This window comes from Eulemur rufifrons, chromosome 12 (assembly GCF_041146395.1).
Source record: "Eulemur rufifrons isolate Redbay chromosome 12, OSU_ERuf_1, whole genome shotgun sequence".
Classification (NCBI taxonomy): Eukaryota; Metazoa; Chordata; class Mammalia; order Primates; family Lemuridae; genus Eulemur; species Eulemur rufifrons.
In genome coordinates, this window is record NC_090994.1 from 6,654,578 (window position 1) to 6,681,342 (window position 26,765).

At 38.6% G+C, this 26,765-nt stretch overlaps 2 protein-coding genes and 1 long non-coding RNA gene across 3 annotated transcripts in view; 2 read left to right on the forward strand and 1 right to left on the reverse strand.

Moving 5' to 3' along the window:
* Nucleotides 1-15,792, forward strand: part of KCTD9 (potassium channel tetramerization domain containing 9) — a 29,134-nt gene extending 13,342 nt beyond the window's left edge. The window contains exons 4-12 of the mRNA XM_069485124.1: nt 2,659-2,755; nt 3,372-3,430; nt 3,610-3,738; nt 6,757-6,824; nt 6,910-7,005; nt 8,387-8,536; nt 10,079-10,184; nt 10,883-11,016; nt 13,680-15,792. Coding sequence (XP_069341225.1) covers nt 2,659-2,755; nt 3,372-3,430; nt 3,610-3,738; nt 6,757-6,824; nt 6,910-7,005; nt 8,387-8,536; nt 10,079-10,184; nt 10,883-11,016; nt 13,680-13,796 — 956 coding nt within the window. The 3' untranslated portion in view covers nt 13,797-15,792. The remainder of the gene's footprint in view (nt 1-2,658; nt 2,756-3,371; nt 3,431-3,609; nt 3,739-6,756; nt 6,825-6,909; nt 7,006-8,386; nt 8,537-10,078; nt 10,185-10,882; nt 11,017-13,679) is intronic.
* Nucleotides 15,793-17,277: 1,485 nt separating this feature from the next.
* LOC138393716 (uncharacterized) lies at nt 17,278-24,455 on the reverse strand. Its single transcript, XR_011235235.1, has 3 exons — nt 24,134-24,455; nt 19,806-19,873; nt 17,278-17,332 (listed from the first exon to the last, which is right to left on the reverse strand). It is a non-coding gene; the product is annotated as an uncharacterized lncRNA (long non-coding RNA).
* On the forward strand, nt 19,472-23,532 carry GNRH1 (gonadotropin releasing hormone 1). The gene is made up of 4 exons (XM_069484767.1): nt 19,472-19,500; nt 20,362-20,503; nt 21,934-22,029; nt 23,491-23,532. The coding sequence occupies exons 2-4, from the start codon at nt 20,363-20,365 to the stop codon at nt 23,530-23,532; spliced, it is 279 nt and encodes a 92-aa protein (XP_069340868.1). The 5' UTR covers nt 19,472-19,500; nt 20,362.
* Nucleotides 24,456-26,765: the final 2,310 nt, after the last annotated feature.

Here is a 26,765-nt window from a genome sequence, read left to right on the forward strand (position 1 = left end):
CATATTATTGATATAAAGTGTATATGTCATATATAACTGGGGTCCCCAACCCCTAGACCAGTATTGGTCCATGGACTGGTACCAGTCTGGCCTGTTGGGAACCAGGCCGCACAGCAGGAGGTGAGCAGCAGGCCAGGCAGCGGAGCTTCATCTGTATTTCCAGCCACTCCCTATTGCATCACAGCCTGAGCTCCGCCTCCTGTCAGATCAGGGGCCGCATTAGATTCTCATAAGAGCAAGAACCCTGCTGTAAACTGCGCATGGAGGGATCTAGGTTGTGCCTCCCTCTGAGACTCTAATGTCTGATGATCTGAGGTGGAGCTGAGACGGTGATGCTAGCATTGTGGAGCAGCTGCAAATACACATTATCATGAGCAGAGAGGTTCAACTGCACAATAAATGTAATGTGCTTGAATCATCCTGAAACCATCCCCGCCCTGTCTGTGGAAAACTTGTCTTCCATGAAACTGGTCTCTGGTGCCAGAAAGGTTGGGGACTGCTGAATAACATAAGATATGGATGGACTTAATATCTCATGGGTTCATATTAATACTTCCAGTTTATATTCAGGATGATAGGGTTTTTACTTAACCCTTCCTATGTTACATCTGTGTTTTCTTTCTTCCATATCAATAATCCTGATTTTCAGGGACATAGGGATTGATAGAATTATAATGTCACATAATTACTTATCTACTTCATCCCATGCAAAACACACATAAAAGTATCAGAGTAACAACCCCAATACTTTGAATACCAATATGATTACTAAAAACAGTTGAACATTTTTTAATGTATGCTAAATCCTTTTTTCTCTTACTTAAGAAATAATTGTATTGTTTCTACATTATCAGAATATACACCCATTGTATACTGTGCTGTCTCCCTTATCACCCTTATTTAGTTTAAGTGCATTTAATGCTTATCTCCATTCCTTTTGTTCATGTCTCCAGTGGTTATCTGAAACTTGATCTCAGTAGAATCCTCTCCAAGAACCTGTGAGAACAATTTTGTTTGACATCTTGAGAGTAGATAACATATGGCTTCTATCCTTGAAAATCAGCTTGGTTGGATATGAAATCAGGTCAAAGCTTTACAAATTATGAACTTTAAATATGTATAGTTATACCTCAGTGAACTGGTAAAATTGTATGTCAGTTATACCTCAGTGAAGTAGTAAAAAAAAAAATCCTTGGTTCACATTTCATTCTTTGACTATCTTGGAATATGTTACTACGTTTTATTCTGGCATGAGATGGTGGTATCAAAAAATCCGATCTTTCTTAAGTGATTGTTTTCCCTAGATCACTCTTAGGATGGTTCTCTTTTTTTAAAGTACAGTAATTTTGATAGACTATTTCTTGGTGTTCTGGGTTATTCTGGGTTGATTTTCTCAGGTATGTAGTGGGTCCTTTCAATATGTAGTTTCAAATATATGTATTTTTAGATTCCAGTAAAGTTTCCTTGAACTTTAAATTACGTGTTTATTTTGTCCCCCTTGCTTTGATTTCCTGTTTTCAGGACTCATTATATGTATGTTGGATCTTCTACATTTGGAACCTTCTGTTAAATCCATTTTATCTCTTTCTTAATTTCTTTTTGATTTTTAAAGCTTTCTTCTTTTTTACCTTTTATTTCCCTTAAGGCATTATCTGTTGTGTTTATTCACTCTTGTATTTCTTCTAGTTTAGTCTCCATTTTCAAAATGGATTTTCTTTTTTTTCTAACTCTATCCTGAGTTTTCTCACCTCATTTCTGAATTTTGTAATTCTGGTTTATGCTGCTATTTTATATATGGTATTATTTATTTCTTTTCATGTGTTTTGGAATGTTAGATTATATTTTTATCTTTTTTGTGGGCATTTCTTTGTGGCATGTTTTCATTGTCTATAAGAATGTAATTCTTCTTATTCTTTTAATACTTTTGTGTGGTATTTGATCTTAATTGTCTTCTGTTACTCATTTTTATGTGAAATTAGTTTTCCTTAACTTGAGGAGGACTAAGTTTTTCTAATTTCATGGTCTTTAGTTCCCTTTTCTGTTGTTTTTGTGAAGTGTTAAAAAAAAAATGGACTCACTTTCTGACATATTCTGGTCTGTAGACCTTCTTAACTTTCCAGATAGGACACTTTTTTTTGTGTCTCTGTTGGCTCGTTCTATTCAACTTGGATTCTTTTCTTAGCATCTTGTTAGTATCAGTACGGGGCTTTGTCCTTAGAAGACAGTTTGGCAGGTGGGTTTTGAGAGTTTATTTGTAGCCCCTTCAGATCTTATTGTCAACTACTTGTGTCACCCACTTTTAGTGTAGACATGCCCCTCCCACTTCTAGGCTGCTGTTCTCAGATAGTCTTACTGAGCTGTGAAGTCCATATTTATGGACTGCTTTGGCATTCTTGGGTTCATCACGTACCCTGTAGCTTCTGTCTGCCTTTTCCTTCACAGGTGCTGAGAGCACGCTACTTTTACAGCTGTTGGTGTTGGTGGGACTACCTTATCACCTAGTTTTGTTTTAGGTGCAGTCATTGGGTTTGGGTTTTGCTGTCCTATTATCTCTGGTATACTTTTATGTGTATATTTAGTTTAAAAAATTAAGCAACTGTCATCTTCCCAGAATCACCAACCTTAATATTTTTATTATTTTCTACATGTCATTTGTAGATCCTCAGACAGATTCTAAACCACCTGAAGGATTGTCAGGATCCCACACAGACTGGCTAACATTAAATGTTGGAGGGCGTTACTTTACAACTACACGGTAGGTGTGTGTGTATGTGTGTTAAAGAGAGAGAACGAGAATGCAAAAGGAATGCTATATACCATTTTTTCTTTCCTTCAATCTACTGATTTCCTTAAAAGATATTCAAATGCTGCTTAGATATACTATGTGATCTGAAACCATTTTTAGAACTTTTTTTGAAGGAAAAAGTAAAACATGGTCACAAATCATTCCAGAGAAAGCATAAATTGTGTTTTAGAGTGTGCTTTTTTGATATTAAGTAATACACATGCAATACAAGTAAAAATGAACACTACTGGAATACATAGAGATTACAACTGCTTTTATTAAAGTGATCAGAAAAATGTAAGTTTAGAAGATCAAGAATATTATTATGTAATAGTTTGCTAGCAAGACAGATGAACATTTAAAGTAAAGGAAACTAAAACAATATGTAAGTCAAAGGAAGTGCCAATTTAGAAGGGATTTTGATAAGTGGCAACTTATTGCACGTTTTTGTTTCCCAGCATTACTCCTACCAGGTTGTAGCATGCATCTTTTTGAGAGAGCAGCTGGGATCGAGTATACTCTTGACTTAAATATGTTTGTTTATAAAGACAAATGGAGAAATCAATTTTTTTCCCTGAATTCTTAGGAGCACTTTAGTGAATAAAGAACCCGACAGTATGCTGGCCCACATGTTTAAGGACAAAGGTGAGTTTTTTCACATTTTATGTGATCTTGATAACTCCTGACCTTCTGTACTTTTTAATGATGTCAGTAATTTTTAAAAGAGTAAAAACTTACTGGTATGTTACACAATTTTCTTCCCATAAATTTCTAACTTTCTTTTTTGTTCATGTGGGGCTGTCTTCATTGTAATGGTAACACAGGCGTCTGGGGAAATAAGCAAGATCATAGAGGAGCTTTCTTAATTGACCGGAGTCCTGAGTACTTTGAACCCATTTTGAACTACTTGCGTCACGGACAGCTCATTGTAAATGATGGCATTAATTTATTGGGTGAGTTTTCAATATAATTATACAATTCCTCACATCTTTATCAGTTTAGAATTTTCATTTTGTTTTCATTTAGTATATTTTCATGAAGTGAAAGTGTATCTTTTCCATTTTTTGAACTAAATGTTTTCCCATGTATATGAATGTATATAGGTATAGACACAGATACAGGCACAGGCAGGTGGTCTGTCAGGTAGGTAGTCTTTGTACGTGTAGGTTTATATCTAACCCATAAATTTCAATTTCAGATTCTAAAGTGATTTCAATTCTATTGGAAAGGACTGTAAGGGATTTTGTTGTTTCAATTTTTTTTTTTTTTATTTTTAGTGAATTGTGACTGTAACTTGGCTCCAAGTTATGGACATTCCCATTATACTGAGAATTAGAGTAGTGAAAAGGGAAAATCATGCTTTGGATAATAGCCTGGATTAGAGTCTCGATTCTACAATTTACTAGAAGATTAACTTGGGGAAAGTCTCTCCGAGTCCCCTTTGAAAAATGGATATTAAAAATACTCTCATCCGTACCAACATCACAAGATTTTTGTGAACGTTCATGAAGATGATGTAGACAAAAGCCATTATAAAACACTGGTTGCATATTTGGAAGTTTATTGGCCTCCAAGTGGCTGAATTTCATCTGATGTTCGTACGTGAGGAGAGGTGGGGAGTGTGACAGTCTTGAGTTCACCTGCCTGTTTAGCTTCAGCACATTGTTGCCATGTTGGAATGTGGACTGAAGGTGCCAGAGCCTTGATTTATAAAGCAAAGCTGGATATCTAAAATTTTGTGTGACATTTTCTGATTTGAAAACACTATGTGCTGAATGTATCAGAATCAGTCCACGGACTACTAGTTTACAGTCGCTGTAGTGAAATACAGAACACCCAGTAACTTTAATGTGGCTTTATTAAACTTTATTCCCTTTCAAATGTGCCTATTGCAAAAAAAAAAATCACATTATTTGACCCTGTCAGTTACATCCATAAACTATTTGTAACTAAATTCTTACTGTTTTTTTTTTCTTTTACTTTCTACCAACTATTGCTTTAAATCCTTTACAACCTGTTGTATTATCTTAGTTCTTCTGCAGGAGTTACTATTATAAAAATAACCAGTGATCTGCTCTGGTAAACGGCGTTTTCTTTTCAGCACCTATGTCAGCCTGTGGTTTTTCACGCTAATGACCACCCTCTTCTGAGTACATTTTACACCTCACCATTGGATGTCCTATAGGTTCTTGTATTCCTCCCATTTTAATTTTTCCTCATAGCATTGATAGCATTTTGTATCCTCCCTGCCTAGAAAACAACGTGAGGAATATGTTAAATATATCCATGCTATCTCAGACTTCTGCTATCCAGGCAATTACCAAGATTTGCTTGTTTTTTCTTTTTCGTGTTTCTCAACCATTTCTCCTATTTATTGAGTTGTTCAAAAAGCAGAGCTCTCTACTGGATTCATTTTACAAAGCATTATTTTTAGTTAGTATAGTTTCAGTCCAGACTTTTCACATGGCCTACAGGTTGTCCCAAATTGTTACATGCTTTAAAATAATCTACAGTAATATCTGTAAGACCAAAAAGGTGTAGTTAGTGGCAGAACTGGGATTCAACTCCAGGTCTTATTGGTGCCAATAGAAAATGCACTCCTTTCCTCTACTGTCCTCCATGTATGTGTTTTTGTATTTCTAAGGCTTTTTGGAAGTTTTAAAGGTTTAATTCTAAACCTAGAATGAGAAAAGCATCTTGACCACCTTCCTCGAGAGGTTATGATATACCCAGAAAATCTTGGCAAATTGAGAGCAAGGCCCACTAGACCCTCTCTCTCTCTCTCTCTATTTTTTTAATTTATTTTTTTCCACTTTCTCCTCCTCAAGACCCACTCTTATGATGGGTTTCTACCAGGGACAGATATTGTGGTGTGGCTGCCCTTTCAGGAGGAATCCAGAGATCAAGGCACTCTGGGGTGGGCTGGAGACCCCATGCCAGGGTGGCTGCCTGAGTAGGGTGCTGGATGTTGGAGGACCTTTGTTTTACAATTGGATTATTAAAGGTGGAGTTTGGTTTTTACAGAAAAAGATCATATTATTCTACCCAAATAACTGCTTGTGGTTTTCTATAGCTATATTTAGTTACCTTTTCTCACTTTCTGTGTAATTTCTGAGTCCTTAGTTTTGTACCAAGTGAACAACCACCTGAAAGACTGAGTCTTCATTTGAAAGATAATGGATCCCAGATTTATTCCCACACACTTTGATGATGTGAGAAAGTAAGCATACCCAGTCACCTAAAAGTAAATAACAGATGAATCCCTTTTATCAGTTAGAAATTTTAAAATTTATTCTCCCATGGGAAAAATTTCTGAGTTATACTTCTGACTTCCGTTGTGAAGCCAACTTTAAACTTTTATTCACCTCTATCATTTTCTGATTCAGTACGTAAAAGGTATTTGTGGCAAACTATTCAAATCTGCTCCATTTAAAAAGTCAATTAAACGTTAAGATTAAGTGAACTAATCATATTTTATTGAATTTACAATGAAGTCACTAACTTAGTTGTTTTAGGAATATGTAGTATTAGGATTTCTTGTCTATGGCCTATTTAAACTCATTATCAGAAATAATTTTAAAATATGGAAGGCTTTCATTCTTTTGTAAAAATCTTTTTATTGATACATAATAGATGTACATATTTTGCGGGTACATATAATTTAATACAGTCATACAATTTAAAGATCAAATCAGGGTAATTGGGATATCCATTACCTTCAATATATGAGAAGGCTTTCAGTCTAATTCATTAGTTTTCTATTTTTCCTTTTTCAGAATATAAATAATTTAGACCTTTGTTTTTACAAATATTTTTAAATGTTCTATATGTATGTTCTAAACATTACTTTTCTATATTGTCTGATAGACTACTTGTTAAATTTCAATTCCATCGTGAGAATTGAACATAAATTCTTTAAATATCAAAATGAATAGTTTTCTGTAAAAGTCAAATCATTTTTGTTCTGATAGGTGTGTTAGAAGAAGCCAGATTTTTTGGTATTGACTCACTGATTGAACACCTAGAAGTGGCAATAAAGGTAAGGCTCTTTTTACATTAGCAAGTGTTACATATGTTGGAGATAGCTCCCCAAAGCCCATTAATTTCTTAATCTCTTTTTCAAGAATTCTCAACCACCAGAAGATCATTCACCAATATCCCGAAAGGAATTTGTCCGATTTCTGCTAGCAACTCCAACCAAGTCAGAATTGCGTTGCCAGGTAATTAAAGCAGGCTTCTATGAGAGTTATTTGTATCAGCAAATCTGTGACTTAATTTTACATCCTTCCAGGGTTTTTTATGTTTTTTGCTTTATTTTCCTTTTTCATGCAAGATATAATTTAATTAAGGGTTATAGTGTTGATTTAATTCTGAAGTGGTTAGCTAAAAAGAGATGCAGTAGCCTTTTTTATTGTCTAATTATGCTTTATGTAGCAGTTTGTGAGTATTGCATGGAAATTGTAGCAATTTTTTTTCAAGTCAGTATTTGTGCAGTTGCTACATATAGCCTGGTCAGTGGCAGATACTTGTACTTTTGTGTGTTGTAGCATTACAGATTTTAAAAACCATAATACGGGCCGAGGGTAGTGGCTCACACCTGTAATCCCAGCACTTTGGGAGGCTGAGGCAGGAGATTGCTTGAGGACAGGAGTGCAAGACCAACCTGGGCAACAAAGCAAGACTGGGATCTCTATGAAGAACAAAATTTGTTTTAAAAAAAAAAAGCTGGGCACAGTGGCACATGCCTGTGGGCCTAGCTACTCAGGAGGCTGAGACAGGAGGATTGCTTGAGCCCAGGAAGTCGAGATTATAGTGAGCTATGATGGCACCACTGCACTTTAGTCTGGGCTACAGAGAGAGACCTTGCCTCTTAAAACACAACACACACTCACTCTACTCATTTTTTCTTAATAAAAGTGTCTTAAATTATTGGATTAATAACATAATTTAAACATAATTAGACTTAAATAACACTTATCAGCAGGTATATAAGTAAAAGGGATCCCTCTTCGAAACTTCAGAATGAAGTATAGCCAGGCTATATTCTAATGTATTTACAAATGGGTTTTTTTTTTTTTTTTTGAGACAGAGTCTTACTCTGTTGCCTGGGCTAGAATGCCGTGGTGTCAGCCTAGCTCACAGCAACCTCAAACTCCTGGGTCCAGCGATCCTTCCTCCTGCCTCAGCCTCCCAAGTAGCTGGGACTACAGGCATGCACCACCATGCCCGGCTAATTTTTTCTATATATATTTTTAGTTGTCCATATAATTTCTTTCTATTTTTTTAGTAGAGATGGGGTCTCGCTCTTGCTCAGGCTGGTCTCAAACTCCTGAGTTCAAACGATCCACCTGCCTTGGCCTCTCAGAGTGCTAGGATTACAGGTGTGAGCCACCGTGCCCGGCCTGGGGTTTCTTTTTTGATGAACTCATTAAGGATACTTATTTGATGTTTCTAAGTTCCATTTGATCATGTGGTATAATAAATTCCAAGTGACTGAACTGCCAGTTGCTTTTAAAAAAGTTGGGTGGCTAGCTGTAGTAATTAAATTTAATACAAACAGATGGTTTAATTATTGTGACAATTTGTGCTTTTTTATTTCAGGGTTTGAACTTCAGTGGTGCTGATCTTTCTCGTTTGGACCTTCGATACATTAACTTCAAAATGGCCAATTTAAGCCGCTGCAATCTTGCACATGCAAATCTTTGCTGTGCAAATCTTGAACGAGCTGATCTCTCTGGATCAGTGCTTGATGTAAGTACCATTTTTGGTTACAAGAGAAAATTAAATTTTTAGTCTGTTGAATAGTCTCAACCTTTGGAACAGGAATTATATCTGTCTTTCACTGGAGGCTTTACCTGAAAACAGATAGTTTATCATGTTGATGATAAAACTGAGGGGTCTGAAAGTGAAATGAGTTGGTTTTACAATTTCAGTATCCTTTACTAAACATAGATCTGAAAGGTTTAGCAAGTACATAAAGAACCAGAGATGTTTATTTGCGTATGTCAGCTTCTTGGGTTATAATTTCAAGTACATAAAATCCAGTCCTCTTTTAGTTATTTTGCTCCCTCCAGATCCCTGTTATCCTACCTATCTAGTCAGAGCTTCTGCAGTACCTGGTGTTAAGGCACAGGCACAGATGGGAATGAGTGAGCGTTTGTCAGTTATCTGTGATTTTGATGTTCTCATCTCCCTTTTACTAGAATTGACAGTAGAGTGAACGAAATTGCACCTGTAAAAAAAGGATTTTTCTTGATAGGTGAGGCTGTAACGACTTGATCAGCCTTAGGACTTTACTTCACTGATCTAATTATAACAACAAACATAATTATCGTTCATACTGTGACTTAGTTTTTAGAACACTTTCACATTAATCTTCTACTTTGTCGGCACAATTTATGAAAAAGGTCTGATGTTAATGTCACCTTTGTTGATAAGCTTTCTGACTTAGAATTCAGATCTAATGGCATTGAACCCTTTGAGATGAATGAACATAATAAAATTCATAACATATTTTCTACCTTTTTAGTCTTTGCTCTGTATCATGCATTGTGATTTAGGTACTCTGGGTCGACAATGTTGTGTAGCAATGGTTGGTACAGAAGGATTGACAAGCAACTTGTTTTGTGGTATCCTGACATTTGACACGAAGGTGGTAGTAGCTTGTTGAAACATCAGGATTTCACTTATTGATTCCTACAGTATTATTAAGGAAGAGAAAATCCATACCCATAACAATTTTATGCCTTCCTTACCCATGCATACCCATAACAATTTTATGCCTTCCTTACCCATGCCATGCATTTTGGCCGTCATGTTTTCATGCCAGAGCTGCATGTAAAAATACAAATAGGGAGGCTGGGCATGGTGGCTCACACCTGTAGTCCCAGCAACTCCGGAGGCTGAGGTGGGAGGAATGCTTGAGCCCAGGAGTTCAAGGCTACACTGAGCTATGATTGTGCCACTGCACCTCCTGCCTGGGCAACAGAGCATGACCCTGCCACAAAAAAGAAATAGCAATGTCACACTTATGACTTCTCCAACTTCTTTATCTAAACCCTTACATTTCATGTGAAATGTGCATGTTGTTGTTAATTTGGTGTTTATTTCTTTTAAAACAGTTCTAAAGGAACTATTTCCATAAAACATTCTGCATTCTTATTATGTTTGATTAAAAAACTCTTTATTGTAAACAGAAAATAATTGATAGTGTGTTGAATTGAGGTTTTTCTCTTTTTTTATATTTTTCTCTTGTTAACAAATTTGAAAAAAACATTTCTCTTTTCTTTGCAGTGTGCAAATCTCCAGGGAGTCAAGATGCTCTGTTCTAATGCAGAAGGAGCATCCCTGAAACTGTGTAATTTTGAGGATCCTTCTGGTCTTAAAGCCAATTTAGAAGGTAAGATCCTATCTGTAAATGCCTGCTCTATGGTGAAGGCAGACAGCAAAGGGAAAAGCCCAGCAAAGTCATTATTAAGGGTAAACCACAATAGCTATTTCTCTCATCATATGTGGAGAATTTGCAAAGGTATAAGATGCCTCCATTTGGTCTTAGTCATATGCTAACTATAACTGAGGACTCAGAAGAAATAAAGCCCCAAATCTTTAATGAGTATTTAGTTGCAGAATTAAATATCAACATCTTTAACTTTCAAATAGCAGAAAATATCTTATTCTGAACAAAACGAAGAATTCCAGTTTGCACAAAGCTAGAAAGGTTTGTCATTTTTAGATTTAATTCATCATTGCTTTGTTTTGTGAATTGGTCACTTTGTTTACTTGTATATTTAGGAGCTAGTACTTATCTCCCTTGTTATAACCTTATGGGGCTTATTATAGAGGGCTATTTATCACAAGACAGAATTGAGTGTCTCCCTCGAAAGTATTGAGAAAAACATTCTTATAAGTAAACAGATGGCTAACATTGAACTCTTTGTATAAGTAAGTTGGTTGAGAGACTGAGATTTCAGATTCATTTCCAAAAGTTAAAGGAGGCTGTCATCTTTCACCTCCAATAAGTTATCTTGTAGTTTTCTTGAAGGTGGATAGCTATAAATATTTTTAAGTTAAACTACTCCCAAAATATGTTCACGGCAGGTGCTAATCTGAAAGGTGTGGATATGGAAGGAAGTCAAATGACAGGGATTAACCTGAGAGTTGCTACCTTAAAAAATGCAAAGTTGAAGAACTGTAACCTCAGAGGAGCAACCCTAGCAGGAACTGATTTAGAGGTAAGGTCACCAACATTTAAAGAGTTTTTGTTAATCTAGAATTACTGAGTATCCCATGCAAAATTTGTTCAAGTAATAAACAAACTAGTTGGCTGGTACAACTGCCAGGTAATGTGCCAACCCAGCCAGAGGAGTGTTTTCCTTACAGTTGCATGTTTACGGAAATTGGAATTGCAGAGCAGGATTCAGTCACCTATGTTACAGTTGCCAGTTCCAGACTGGAAGACTCATCTGACATCCGTCATTGATTTCATTTCTCTTCTTTCCCTTGGGTCTTTCTTAAGTAGAGAAGTTTGATGCATTAGTAATCTAATGTATCATATTTTCCATAAAATTTAATTCCAGACAGAATTAAATGAGCCAGGTTATTTCTTAAAGTACTTGAGAAATTTAAATGATGTCCAGGTTTGAACTTAGGTTCAGGAAAAGCCTATTTTAAATTGGAATCATCTTTTTTTTTTTGAATCTGAGATTTGAATTTTGTCCAGTCATCTTTTTCATAAGAATTGTATTCCGTCATCTTGCTGATTTGCAAATTAAGCTAGCAGACGCGGTAGCTGTGGACAGCTCTACGTCAGTGCTGTCCAGTGGCACTTTCTGCAGGAGGGACAGGGCCCTGTGCCGTTCAGTCCAGGAGCTACTGGCCACAGGGAGCTACTGAGCACTTGAGATGGGGCTAGTGCAAGTGAGAAATTGAGTTTTTAATTCATTGACATAGCCAATTGCAGCTGGCAGTTATATTGAACAGTAGCTCTATCTAAGAAAATCCAGCATAGATTGTAGAGAATAGTATGTCAAAATTTAGCTTGCTGTTGCTTTTTAAAAAAAAATTTTTGCCTTGATCTCTTGATAGCTCTCAGCAGCAGAGTAGCAGGCCCTTTTAAACTTCAGGGCAAAAAGAACTGGCCTAAGGCTGATAGTATAAAAAATGTTATGGCTAGGGAATGGAAAAAATCTTTTACACAATCATCACACGTAAAATCTCTTTCAGATTTTTAAAAAGTAGTCTTCCCCCATCTTGTACCTTTTGTTGTTATTCTTGGACTGTGGTAAAATTGTTTATTACGTTGGAATTCGTTCTGGATTTTGAATGCCTTATTTTAAAATACACAGGGGGACATGCTTCCTCTTTGTTTATCCATATGAGGGGACTTCAAAAAGTTCATGGAAAAATGGAATTAAAAGATAAAACATGAAAAATATAAACTCTATTTATCCTCATAAGCTCCATAAAGGTCAAGACACTTTTGTAATCGATGATAGCAGCCATTAGTCCATCCCTAAAGAACTGAGGGCCCAGGGAGTTTACCCATGTCAGTGCAGCCTTTTTTACATCCATTGAAGAACAATGGGCATCCTTTAAAGATTTTTTAAGATGAGGAAACAGAAGTCAAGAACCGCCACATCAGGACTGTAAGATGGATGATGATTTCCCATCAAAACTGTCAAAAAATTGCCCGTTTGACGAGAGGAATGAGCAGGAGTGTTGTAGTGGTGGAAAAGGACTCTCGGGAAGCTCTCCCAGGGGTTTTTCTTCTAATGCTTTAGGTAACTTTCTCAGAATACTCCTATAATAAGCAGATGTTACTGTTCTTTGACTGCCAGAAGTTAACAAGCAGAATGCCTTGAGCATCCTAAAAACCTGTTGCCATGACCTTTGCTGTCCTGACCCTCTGCTTTTGCTTTGACTGGACCACGTCCACCTCTTGGTAGCCAGGGCTTTGTCCTCAGGATTGTACTGGTAAAGCCGTGTTCCATCTGCTGCTGTTCCAGTTCTTTGAAGAAATGCTTCAGGATCTTGATCCCACTTGTTTAAAATTTCCACCGAAAGCTCTGCTCTTGTCTGCAGCTGATCTGGGTGCAACGGTTGTGGCATCCGAATGGAAAGTGTGCTCAGCTTTAATTTTTCAGTCAGAATTGTGTAAGCTGAATCAGTTGAGATGTCAGCAGTGCTGGCTATTGTTTCTGCTGTTAATCTTTGGTCCTCTTCAGTTAGGGCACAAACAAGATGAATTTTTCCCTGAAAATTGATGTGGATGGCCTGCCACTGCAGGCTTCATCTTCAACATCATCTTGTCCCTTCTTAACATGAGTTATCTATTTGTAAACTGCTGGTTTCTTTGAGGCCTTGTCCCCACAAAGTTTTCATAAAGCATCAGTGATTTTACCGTGCTTCCACCCAAGCTTCACCATAAAGTTGATGTTTGTTCTTGCTTTAACTTTAGCAGAATTCATGTTGTTCTTAGGGGCTCTTTTCAAACTGATGTCTTCTCTCTCTTAATGCTTCAAATTAGATCCTGTTCAGACATGTTATGACAAATTAGTGCAAGTTGATCTTATTTTCTTTTTTTCTCATTGGTTATAGCAGCAGTAGGAATTATGAGTTTATTTTGGTTCAAAAAAATTTTGAAATCCGTGCATAGTTTTTCCATAATGTGCCATGAATGTTTTGAAGACCCCTCGTATGGTGGTAGTCAACCTGAATATCAACTACAGGTAGAAGAAAATCTGACTTTAGGACATATCGTCAGAAGTTTTCTAGACATTAACTGAGTTTTAGTATAGAGAAACATTTTCCTAACAAAGAAACAGAAGAAACAAAAGAAACAAATAAGGCTTTAAATCTCCATATTACTTACATGAATATTGTTTTTGGCTTACAGAACTGTGATCTGTCGGGGTGTGATCTTCAAGAAGCCAACCTGAGAGGTTCCAACGTGAAGGGAGCTATATTTGAAGAGATGCTGACGCCACTACACATGTCACAAAGTGTCAGATGAGAATTTCAGGGCCCGGGGGAAGAGGTCCAAGATGAAAAATGTTTTCCTTATCACTTTTCTTTCTCCACCCACTCAGTTGTCTAGAAGAAATAACACTGTAAGGGAATTTAAAAAAAACATTTAGAGGATTATGCTTGTTCTCAGCAGTGCAAAAGGGAAAAAACTGACTTTTTTTCCACATTCTGATTTTAACAGAAAAGCACTCATTGAATAGATGTAGGGAAACTAGATTATATTGTTGCCTTTGAATGGGGTAGGGGGATTTGCCTGGTTTTATGACCAGGAATAGTATCTATTATATTTGCTTTTAAATAGGCATGATGTGGAAATACCATCTTGGTTTGAGATGCATTTGAGGATTTTAATTTATGAAAAGCACAACATATGCAATTATATTTATTGAATACCTAGATGCCGTATGGATATTTAAATCGTTAAACTTTATGAAAACTTTGAAAAGGTTGTTCAGGTTTATAAATAGCTTTAGTGATGGCTCCCTCTTTACCTGTCACACCGTAGGAATATGGTGAGGTCAGACTTCCTAAGACTCTTTTTTCAGGTTCATTTTTATAATGTTTATTTTTTAGAACGAAACAGTAGCTAAATTAAAGAAATATCCAGTTCTTACTGATTGAGACAGAGTGGAAAGACAGACATCATTGTACAGCAATATCATTCTGTAGGTACAGTGGAACGCTCCAGATGGAAGAATAATTTACTTATAGCTACAACTTTTAAATGAAGATTTCTCAGAATTTTATTCTAGGCAAGTTCCACTCAACATCAGACCAGGCAATTCTACCTAATTTACATACACTACTGGCCTAATTTTCTCATATACAATCAACAGAAGCACAGGCAGATGCTTCCAGAAAAATCAAGGTGCATCATTAATATTCATTTAATTCAAATGCCAAATAGCTTAAACAGGGCCAGCTTAGAGATAGGTATTAAATCTAAATCCACTACAAAGCTGTACAATGTGAGTGAACAGGGCAGCATTGCCTTTCAGAAGGCAGCGTAATTCCAGCTAGACCCCGACAATGGAGAGTGAGGACTTTTAAACTGACAGTTTGATTATAGCCCCCAAAAAACAAACAAAATTACTAAAAGCAAAGACATTTGGCTGGTCTAAGATGTCATACCAGTCAGTCAGCACCTGTGGTTTTATTCATATTTTCTGTTTTGTGTCTAACAAATTTTAATCCAATTTTCTTGAGTCATTATCTTGCTGCACCAGCAGAAATATGGCCCGTACCTCCCTACCCGTAACCTGGAGTCCTTATGTCTACCTAAAGAGCAGGGATATGAGCTGTGTCCAAATGGGTTCTGAATGCTACAGACTCATCAACTTGAGGCAATGAATCATTAAAAACCACCTTTGTCTCCTTTGGGAGAATGACATATCTTCAGTATTTACGTAGCTTATTCTTCTATATCTACATATGCAAAGCTTTCCTTACCAGTAAAGGGTACATACGCATAGCTGGAAGGAGATTGGACCTTTACAAGTGAAGGAAAGCAACTTCAGAAATGAATTATTTTCTTTGCTTTATTATTTTTACCAAGACAGAGAAGTATTGTATTGAGAGATATCTATTTTCATAATCAATATGTGCCTAAATTATATTTAAATCATTTCACTCTGTACTATATTTTCAATAATCATAGAATGTGTTATTCATTTACTTAAAGGTACCTCTGTAGACATAACCTAAAACTGCAGAAGGATCTGAAAGATCTAAACACAGTGTGTGTAGAAGCTACAAATTTTAGATCTAATGTATTCTGCATTAATAAACAATATAAAATGTTGAAAAGGCGTTTGTTTTTTTTTTTTCTCTTACCTTTGAAAATCAGCACTTTCTGTATTTTGCTTACATTTCTTCAGTATGTGTTGATGACCAGCCCTGAGGGTGTGGGTAGAAAAGGAAATACAGCGTAACACTTGCTAAGGGTTAGTCTCATAAAGTACCATTACATTCATTGCTTTAAACATGATTATTTTAGGATTCTCTTGTACAAACCCACCATGAGACCACCACATACTTTATTAATTCTGAACAGAAAAAAAGACTACCTTCCCAATAATTCATTTGTTTCTGTTCATTATCTTCAGCTAATGAACATTACCAGTTAGCTTTTTTAGGTTGGATAAATAATATGCCCCCCAAAACATTTTGTGCCTGACCAAGCAGGAGACAGAATTTTAAGGAGGGAGTAAAGTTTCAAAGTAGTAAAACTTCCATTAACCCCACGTGTATGAAACATCTACATACATAAGTAAAAAGAGAGTTGTTGGGAGGATGACTAGACAAAGGTTTTAAACTTAAATTAGCTACTTTATGTACATTGATAAAATGTGGTACCTAAAGCAATACATGTTATACTCTAATGTAGTCTATCTAGTTCCCCCAACTAGTCTCAAGAAAATTTTAGTAGAAAATGTAAATTTATCATTCCCATGAGGGTTTCTATCATAAAACAAGACTTGGAAAATTTTCTCCAGTTCATTTTGTGAATCAGTTAATACTGTAAATCCTACTTTAAGTCAACTTTAAATCATCTTTAATACATGAGAAACCTTAGAATTGGATTAAATCTCCAAGGAAGTAGTATCTTTAAAATTAAAAGGTTCATTACTCCAAAAAAAAAAGTGGTTCCGTTATTTCAGTATAAAGTACCTTATCCGAGGATTAATGCTCTGAAACCCTTTCACAGCCTGATGAGACACGTTGGCGGGAGAGCACCTTGAGTTCTTCCTGCTGAGATTTTACATTAGGGCAAAAAAAGAGTTGTTCGTCTGTCAGCAAGATCACAAAATCATCATTGTTATAATCATTTTGAGGTGTTTTGATGTCGAAAATGAAGCAGTTTTTCCTCTAAAGCCATTTTTTCAAATTTAGGGAAAAAAATTACAACCAATATAAAATCCAATTATTTAAACCCAATTTATTAAATTTAACTCCTTGGTAAATTGACCTAACTGCAGAATCATAAAAGGGTTCAAAGTTTGTCACTAAACCTCAAAAATTCATTAATTTCATAGTTGTTTGATAACCTATTTGTTTCCAAAGAAAGCAAGACAAAACAAATCTGGCTTTTGCCTTTGAGATCTGTGTGACCTAAGATAATGCTGATGCAGAATTGGTGGACACACAGCGTACTGAATGCATTCATACACCACGTTGCTATGTTCATCTTAAAATTTTCAAAGCATTTTTCAAAAACGTAATATTGACAGCAAGAACCTAAATTCAATCCAGTGGTGCCATATGCAGGGAGAAGTGACTGACCTGACATTAGTGGTCACAAGTCTTAATTCCCATTTCATTAGTCCTAATCAAAGACCACATGTTCTGCTTAAGCAACAGTTAGAAGCACATCTCTTTAAGCAAACAGGAAATCAATTGGGCAATTTAACGCTGTTCAAACATAATGAACTCTTGTTGAAAAATAGCCTCTCCTTACTTACATATTATAGTGAGATGAGATTCCACTCCTCATGTCAGAATAGCACTTCTTAGTCCAAATGTCTAAATGAAATAAAGTCAAATACTTAGGTTTTAAATTCCCCTCTATTTGCAATTATAGTTTAAAGTTTACCCCCTTCTCTATCCCATCATGAGGATGGAACAACCTCCACAGACATTGCAGAGCAAAGCCAGGGAGTGTATTTGGGCAAGATGCCATTGCTCTTTGCTCTGTAATCCTTGCAAACAGAATTGCTCCAGAGGGTACTGGGCCATGACTGAGCAGTTTAGCATCCTACCTGCAGGAAAATTGCCAATCCCAGCTCTACAATGAACAATTATCCAATTATTTTTCAACCATCTTAAAGCTTAGCTGATGTAACAGGCCTTTTAGCCAATTGTACATGAAGTTTTAATTCTATGTCAGATAAAATTTATCTTTGATGCAGAAAGAGAAAGCATTAGGCTTCATCTGGTTAAAAGGTTCCTGCTTTTTATTCATTCATTGACTCATTCAAACCTATCCTTAGTGAATGCTGACTAAATGCCAGGGGTTTATTAACACATGTTTAAATAAGATGGTCAGGAGGCTGAGACGGGAGGATCGCGTGAGCCCAAGAGTTCGAGACCAGCCTGGACAACACAGTGAGACCCTTGTCTCTAAAAAAAAAAAAAACTAGCAACTGGCCGGGCATGGTGATACATGCATGTAGTCCCAGCTATTCAGGAGGCTGAGGAAGGAGGATCTCTCGAGCCCAGGAGTTTAAGGCTGCAGTGAGCTATGATCACAACACTGCACTCCAGCCTCACAGACAGAGCAAGACCCCATCTTTATAACAAAAAAAGTAAAAATGATGGGATCTTTGATCTTTATCATTGGGTTACAGCCTAAGGGCAAATTAGGGGGAGACAATCATGTATTTAAATAAATGTAATAAAGAGCAATGGTTCTCTTTTTTTACATGCCTGTACTGTGTAAATAACATGTCCAAGGTCACACCTCTGGAGTGGAACATCTATAAAACTCGGTTAATGATATCCGAGTGGTCTCATTCACATTCCATGCAACTAGTATTTCTCATCTTTGTGCTCCCACTGCCCTTCACACGCAGCGATTTGCATATTTAACTCAATTAGCATCTACTGAAATGAGTTCAACTATTGACCTAAGTCAGCTCAGTATGGTCTTTCTAACTACAATGTTTCTTCTTGCCTTTTTGATGCTTTGAAAGGCTTTCAAGATAAATCAAGGAGGGAACCTGCTCGGTAGAAGACTGGGGAATTTTCAGACTCAACACTGTCAACTTTAGGATCATATATGGACCTGGCGTAGTGCCAATAATCATAGTATTATTATTTATAAATCAGTTTTTTTTTTCTTTGAGACAGGGTCTTGCTGTGTTACCTGGACTACAGTGCAGTGGCATCATCATCTCTCACTGCAACCTCAAACTCCTGAAGTCAAGCAATCTCCCTGCCTCAGCCTCTTGAGTAGCTGGGACTACAGGTGTGTGCCACCAAGCCCAGCTAATTTTTTGTATTTTTTGTAGAGACAGGATCTCACTGTGTTGCCCAGGCTGGTCTCAAACTCCTGGCCTCAAGCAGTCCTCCCACTTCATCGTCCCCAAGTGCTAGGATTATAGCTGTGAGCCACTGTGCCTGGCCATACATCAGATTTTTTAAATTGGAATCAACTCTACGATCATCTAGTCTAAACCTTTTTACAATGAGGACTCTATGAGCTGAGCCCAGCTCCCAGGCATCTCGACTCAAGTTCCTATATTTACTGCACAGCCTCCTTTGGTGAAAGTTTTTATGTGTGCATTTAACTTCCCTTAATCTGAGACATCTATTTTCCCTGAACTCTTGCTAAATCTGCCAGTTTTCTCAAGGGAGTCCAACCTAGTTAGATTTTAATCTGTTTGAATTGTGGCCTCAGCTATAAAAGTTTCAGCTGAAGTTTTAATGGCCAGACTTAAGCACATTTAACAGATACACCAGGGGGTGTTCCAATTATATACACCATTAAGGGGTTTTATGTGAAGATTAAAAAAAAAAAACTATTACAAAGAAAGCATAGTCCAATGTGCAGTGTAATTTACCAGCAGGAAAGATTTCAATGTCCTGGAAAAGCTTCATATAAAAAGGAAGCTGGGAAAAATAGGAAAGTCACAGTCTGAACACACTTCGAGGGAAGCTTGGGATCCTTCTGCCTCTTTGCCTCTAAACAGGTAACGTGCTTTCTGTTTCTAGCACTACTTTTTCCTTTGCAGATTGCATGCGATTATGTGCCTGCAGGGCACTTCACACTCCAAGGGCTGAGTCCAGGTGCGATGGTATCTAAAGAAGCCTTGACCTTCACTGTCCTTCGCACCACGAGCCACAACTCAACCTTTGGGGAATCTCACAGGTCATCAACCAGCATTGCCTCTGTCTGTAGCCCCTTCCTCATCCAATGGGAATTAATTTGGAGACACATTGCATTAGGTAAGTAGAGGCCCCCCTTGGATAGGGAGGCATCTGGTCTGGGACTTACCGCTTTGAACGGCGTTGAGTCCTCGCTCCTTCCCACAGATGGTCCAGCCAGCAGTAATGCCTGAAGGACTAGAGGACAGATAGGAAAATGTCATTAGTACCATGGGTGTAGCTATTTAATGTCAAGCAACTTTATATCAGCCGGAGAGTCTTAGTAAGAGCAGATGTCCTGGTTCTCTTTATCTCAGGAATGACAGAGGTGAAGACGAACCACGACAGGGAAAATGTTAAGGCAAAAAGGCGAATTTGCTAAGGGTTGAAACATGGGGTTTGGATAGCCGTATATAACATAAAAGTAAAAACAGACCACTTTAATACTAAAAAGTCCTTAACATGTGAGTTTCAAGTACTGATTTTTTTCCCCAATGGCCAAGACACTCAAGGCAGGCAAGCAGGTGTCTGCGTTTCCATGTCTGTGTGTGAGAATTAGACGACTCCAACGTCCCTCTCCCGGAGGGCTAATGAAGCAGATGCTACTAGCTTTTTCACTAAAGAGGTCTTTATTTTTTACCTAACCCAGCCTGGCTCTATTTTGATTGTACATTCTTGTTCCTTAGAATGGCGCCAATTCCAAAACTTCTACTTGGACTCATCCTGCTGACTTCGTGCGTGCAGGGCTGCTCCAGCCAGCACTGGTCCTACGGACTGCGCCCCGGAGGCAAGAGAAATGCTGAAAATGTGATTGAGTCTTTCCACGAGGTAACTTTCTCTTAGCTTCAACATAAGACGTAGCTTATTTGATTCAATTTAACTATATTAAACACTCGGCACGAGCCGCAGCGGCATTACTGTGCTCCACCCTAGATACTCCAGGGAGACACGACACTTACCAGGTAGAAGTCCCATTCCTACTTTCAACTCAGACAGAGACTAAAGAAACAAACAGCAGGACAAACGCCAAGAAAATACAGCAACAAGCCACAAGACAGTATGTCGTCCTCTGAGAGTACGGAATTGCCAAAGAAGTTAGAAACGATGGGATGGAGTCAAGCTCTCTGTTATTAGAAGATGATTCTTTGGGATTTGGAAAGAAAATCCTAGACCTTCTGCTTATGTCTTTTTCTTACTTTACCTTTTAAAAATATGGTAATAGCTCAGTGGTGCATTTTTATAATTTATAAATGGGTATCCTTATCAAGAATGCATGCCCAGGGAGAATCAAGGGCGTGGAGGCAGAAATATGGGGGCAGGTTAGAATTCCAGATGTAGAGTGGAGGCCCTCTAATAAGTATTTCTCAAATTTCAGTTTGTACCCCATCGGTGAGTAATAACAATGACTTCTTTGGTTACAAATAGCATTTTTTAATGAAATAGAATAAATTAGAAGAGAATAGAATAGAAAGGAAAATACCAAAGTGCATCCCATATAGTAAGGATTATTACAGTTTAATAAAGCTGATGTTGCAATATTAAAAAAAAAAAAGAAGAATGCATGCCCTAGAATTTCCTTTCACTGACAAGGGCATTGAAGCAAGGAAATTGGAGAATACAGGAGTTAGCAAACTCAGGACAACAAAATAGTACAGTGGAAAATGTGGTGGATTTAATTTCATAGACATGAGCTTAAGGATTTCATGAGAGAGGCCGTCTATGTGAACTGATTAATCAAATAAATAAATAAATAAATAAATAACAGGGCTGAGAATGGGAACCTAGCTAGAGAAACTGAAAACCATTTCATTTTCATTGGAAAGAAACCTCTCTTCTGGGAGAAATAATAAAGATAATTTAACATTAAATAAGGAAGCCCGACAATCTGAAGTCTGCTCTCCACAGAGTCGATGTGAAGCAAATCTCATTTACTATGACATTATTTAGGAAAATATAGAAAATAAAAACCAACGCTATTCACTCATTTTCAGGCACCGTCCCCTCCTGAGGCACAAAATACTTCACTGCCATCATCTCTGAGGAGAAAACGTTGTCTCCTCTTACTGTCTCCGTCATCTCCCGAGCCCCAGACCTGTGTCCTCACAGACCCCACCCCAGTCCTGCAGTTTTCCCAGCCCCTCACGCGGTCCCATAACCTCCTTGATCTCACCCTCCACAGACACTTTTTGGTGGAAATAAAAAAAATACCATCTCATTTCTTTATCTGCGTCTCCAAGACTCACATTCTCTTTCTTCAGATAGCCAAAGAGGTGGATCAACTAGCGGAACCCCAGCGCTTGGAATGCACCATCCACCATCCACGTTCACCCCTCGGGGACCTGAAGGGAGCCCTGGTGAGTTACAGTGATCATAACATAGAGCTTTAGAGGTGGAAGGGCCCTTGGGGACCGCTTAGGACAGCCACCTCCCTGCCACTGCGGGGCTCACCTTCCTGACTGCGGGGATACCTCCTGTGCTGGGGCCCTCGTGACACTCCTGTTCAGTGGTTAGACAGCACTAGGGCTGGAACCCCTCCTGCATTGTTCCCCCCCCCGAAGTTGAATTTAAATCTCTGTAACCGTTATCTGCTGACCCTGGCTCTAGCCTTTGGGATGACTGACAAATTTTTTCCCACTGCTATATTTCAGTTCTTCAAGTATAATCATCAAAGCCCCTCGACCACTCTTCTGTAGGCAAATCCACACCCCTCCACCTGGTTCTGCAATTGCACTTGATATGACATGGTTTTCCGGAACCCTGGGAAATGCAGAAACCAGAAACAGTGCTCTAGGTTGGTTTTTTCCCCCCTCCGTTGGAATAAAAGAATTCCAAACCAATAAATTTATAATTCAAAGCCACAGCGTTGATGTCCAGTTTTCTTATAGGACTATAGCCACATCCAAATTCCCACCCCAAAATGGAAATCTACTTATCTAGCAAGAATTTTGATGAGAGAGTAAAGAGAAATTTAAAAATTGAATCCTGAATTCAATGTTGGTGTTCTCCGAGAGTTCCACGGTCTACGTATTTGCAGTAGTCAGAAGGTATTATAGTTAATTATCAGTTACAGCCAGGAGCAGGGAAAGCTTGAATAAATCACATATGAAGATAAGTTATAATTTTAATTTTCTCCTGTGACTTCAACTTTCATACCCACAGGACAAAGAAAGAAGTGGGCAGACATCTTTATTTCCATTCTTTTTCTAATCTTGCTCACTACATGATAAAAATGGTAGCAAGCAGTGAAATTTTCCAAACGTGACATTAGGAAGGAATGAAAGCCAAGGCTGGCTTATTGACAAACTGATTAAAGCTGGGAATGGTGGCTTTGCACCTGTGATCCCAGCTACTCGGGAGGCTGAGGTGGGAGAACTGGTTGAGCCCAGGACTTTGAAACCAGCCTGGGTGACATAGCAAGTCCCCTGTCTCGAAAAACCATTTAAAAATTAGCTGGGCATGGTGGTGCACGCCTGTAGTCCCAGCTACTCAGGAGGCTGAGTCGGGAGGATCACTGCTACACTCCAGCCTGGGTGACAGAGTGAGAACCCCCCCATCTCTTAAATAAAAAATTAGCAAACTGATTGATCAGACCTTTTTCCCATCTACTTCCTCACATCCTAACCTTTAACTGTTAATGAAGATTTTGTGTTTCTTAAGCAGGTTAAAAAGATAATCGATCATATCTCTCTAGCACACAAAAGCATGTGGACCTTTTCCTTCTCGTTCGATCTTTTAGAAATTAAAATGTCAAAAATGTAATGAAATTCAATTACTAAAGCCAACCTTGACATATTTGTTACCCATCTATTTTCCAGGAAAGTCTGATTGAAGAGGAAACTGGGCAGAAGAAGAGTTAAATCCATTGGGCCAGAAGGATCAACGATACTTAAACAGAATTCTGACACTGAAATTCGTGACCTATTGAGTATCTGTCAATTGTGTGAATTTCAGAAATTCTGACACCGAGTTGCACGTGTTTCATAATAAAGTGCTGTGCTGTGAATGGAGTGGGATAGATGTGACGTCTTTCTCTAACTCAGAACTCTGGGGGGGAGGGATGCTGTGAGCCCACCCAAGCGAGGCGTCCACGTGTGGGTCCCGGTGGCAGAAGGGAGAGGGGACAAGTGTCCACTATGGACTGATGGGCTCCCCAGGCTGTCCAGCACCCTGCCCTGCACCCACGAGGAGGACAGCCACATACTGGTCCAGCCAGAAACAACCGCTTCAGCTACAGTTTCCATGGGATTGTAACTTCCCCTTTGACACACTCTGCAGGAGTAAGGTGGGGCCGTGGCCAAGGCTTCCTCCCTAGGACACCCCCAATCCCTTTAAAAGTCACCTGGAACCCGAGAGAGGCTGGGGGAGAGGAAGCCTCGCAGGACTCCTAGTCCACAGGGTCTGTCCGAGTGCTGCACACTGAGGTTTGAGATCAAGGCCTAAAAATGATAGCGTGTTTACCTGTTTGATCTTTTGGTATTTCATTTGAGAAACGAGATGGACTGCAGATAGTCTGCCGGAGACAGGATTGTGTGGTCCCCTCGTCCTCTGGTCAAACAGCATGGCCACCACTCCTTCCCCACGGAGACCAGCGTCAGGCTTTGTGCTAGACACGCACACACATATTTTCACTAAGCAGCGTACCAACCTTGGAACACAGATATTGTTTTCACTTTAAAACGAAGAACCTGGGCTCGGGGAGCCTAACAGACCCACTCAGTCCTCTCCGGTTCCGTGTTCGCTGCTCCGGTGCCGCTCTGGGATGAGCAGTCAGTGGAATCGAACTTTGGAAGCTGGGTTATTTTGTTAACTGGGGCTGAAACAGGACACGGGGGCTCATAAGTCAGCTTAGTTTTACTGGTGACCATTTCTCGTGAGGTCCCAGGCACCGGCAGTAACATTCCCATCTACCCTCATAACTTCCAAGTGGCAAGGAGATCATTTGAAAAACTCAAATCTCAAATAACGTGTCCAATGTCTCAGCAACAAATTGACATGGCAAAGATCTAGGTCCCTTTTTCTCTTTTAATCAGACAAATGAAACCTCCCCCCTCCGCCTGCCCCTCTATCTCAGAAAAGCGGGAGATCTGTGCTAAGAAATTTGAAAACACGGGGCAGAAACATTCCACAGGGGGAGGGGGGGGTGGAAACTGGCCCTTTTTAATATAAATATTTGCTAGCGCACAACGCTAGCTTTCCTAAATACCTGCATTTGAAGAATCTCTAAAACTGAATCAAAGAACTTCTTTACTTCTTCTTTAGTAAATAAAATTAGGCAGTGATGTGATCCACAACTGGCTCTAGGAAACAAAAGCAAAACTGCATCATTTCATTAATCAATACAAACGAGCAGGGTGAGAGACATCCATTTGCCAATCACTCACCAACTGTCTTTTTTTTTTTAAGGAAAACAATATAATTTATAATCTTTACATTAGTTGACAACACACCCACCTAATGTATACATCCTGCTCGGAGCATCAGGTTTCATTTGCCAGAGTTGTCTTTGGGATGAGTTCTTTGGAGCCAGCTGTGGGCCTTCCTGAGTGGGATAAAAAGATGCTCATGCAGGTGCCTGATGCTGATGTCAGAGGCTTCCGGTAACATCTGGTAGCTTGCACGTTATGTGAGCACGTTGGATACCGTTGGCTCTCAAGTGGCCCAAATGTCCAAGAGGAAGAAGTGAAAATGGGCCCTTTATTAAAATGATACATGTCTTCCTGCATTGGAAGAGCAGTCTAACTCATCAATATAGCTTCCAAAAAAAAAAAAAAAAAAATCTTCAGTCTTTCAAAATAAAGGGTGGGGAAACACATCAAATGACATATTTAATGAGATGGGTTCTTGAATGTATATGGCTTTAAAAGATCAAGTAACAAAAAAGAGGCTTAAAAATTGATCATTTTAGCAAGTTTTAGAAGTTGCAGTATCTCAGAGATGACTGGAAAAAAGCCAGGAATCACTGTATGAGGTAACAGCACTTAGATCTTGACAGTGGAAAATGCTCTAGAGTAGTATTTCTCCATGGGGACCCTGGATCCCAAAACATTCCCCAGCTCTACGGATTCAGTCTTTGGGGCCCAAACACTGGGGTGTTTTTAACAAGCATCCCGGTGACTCTCATGCACAAAGAGTGGAGCCTATTGCTTCTAAAAAGCAACAGATTGAAGATGTTTTAAAGCACTGGAATAGATTCTTTTGGGCTCTAGGGTCCCCATGGAGGAATACTACTTTAGCGCATCTTTCTTGGGGAAAAAAAAATCTTAAGCCTAAGCCCAGGACTAACCAGTGGAGCTACTAATACTTTCATTGAAGCATGGCTGCCCTCCTGCTCCTACTTGATCCTACGTACCACCAGCAGGGATTTTATGAAACACATCTTAAACACAACACCAATTTTCTGAAGTTGTATTTCCTCTAAGGTAGCGGTTTCTCAACCTTGGCCCAACATTGGGATAACATGGGGGAGAGATTGTAAAGAAACATAGATACCTGGGTCCCACTCTCCACCCTGAGCAATTCTGATGTAATCAGTCTGGGGTGTGACATCCGCATTCAACTTAGTCTGAGAATCAGTTCCTCTCCTTTCCTTGTAAATCCTACCCCTTTTAACCTCTTTATGTTTCTCCTGACCTCTGCCTAATCATCCACAGGAAATGAGTAAAGAAATGGAACCCAGGTACATTAAATGAGCTATCAGAAAACTGCCAGCTCAGATGCCAAAGGGTTGGAAGGAAGCGGGGAAAAGAACCAAATGGTTTGCAGTTTTTATCACTTCTGGGCGAGAAGACTCCAGGTTTAAACCAGCAGCACCTGCAAGGGAACAAGCAGAGACACTGGGTGTGGCGTATCCCGAAGGAAGAACGGTTACCAAATTTGGGACTGATCTCATCTCATTAATCTAAGAGTAATAACGAACTAGACACACGATAAACTTTAAAATACACTTCCATTTTTAATTTAAAAAATAAATAACAGCAAATCTGAACAAAAGTCTTCTACTTCAATGCACGCCGTCCTAACTGCCCATGTTTGAAACCCAGCTAGTTACAAAATCATAGCGAAGGAATTCTTGACAAAGTTTAGATGAACA

What these genes read in the sequence shown, in the direction of transcription:
- GNRH1 (XM_069484767.1), top strand. Translation starts at nt 20,363, where the DNA reads ATGGCGCCAATTCCAAAACTTCTACTTGGACTCATCCTGCTGACTTCG. An exon ending in TGATTGAGTCTTTCCACGAG is followed by an intron (nt 20,504 to 21,933) that starts GTAACTTTCTCT and finishes CTCTTTCTTCAG; the next exon opens with ATAGCCAAAGAGGTGGATCA. An exon ending in GGGACCTGAAGGGAGCCCTG is followed by an intron (nt 22,030 to 23,490) that starts GTGAGTTACAGT and finishes TCTATTTTCCAG; the next exon opens with GAAAGTCTGATTGAAGAGGA.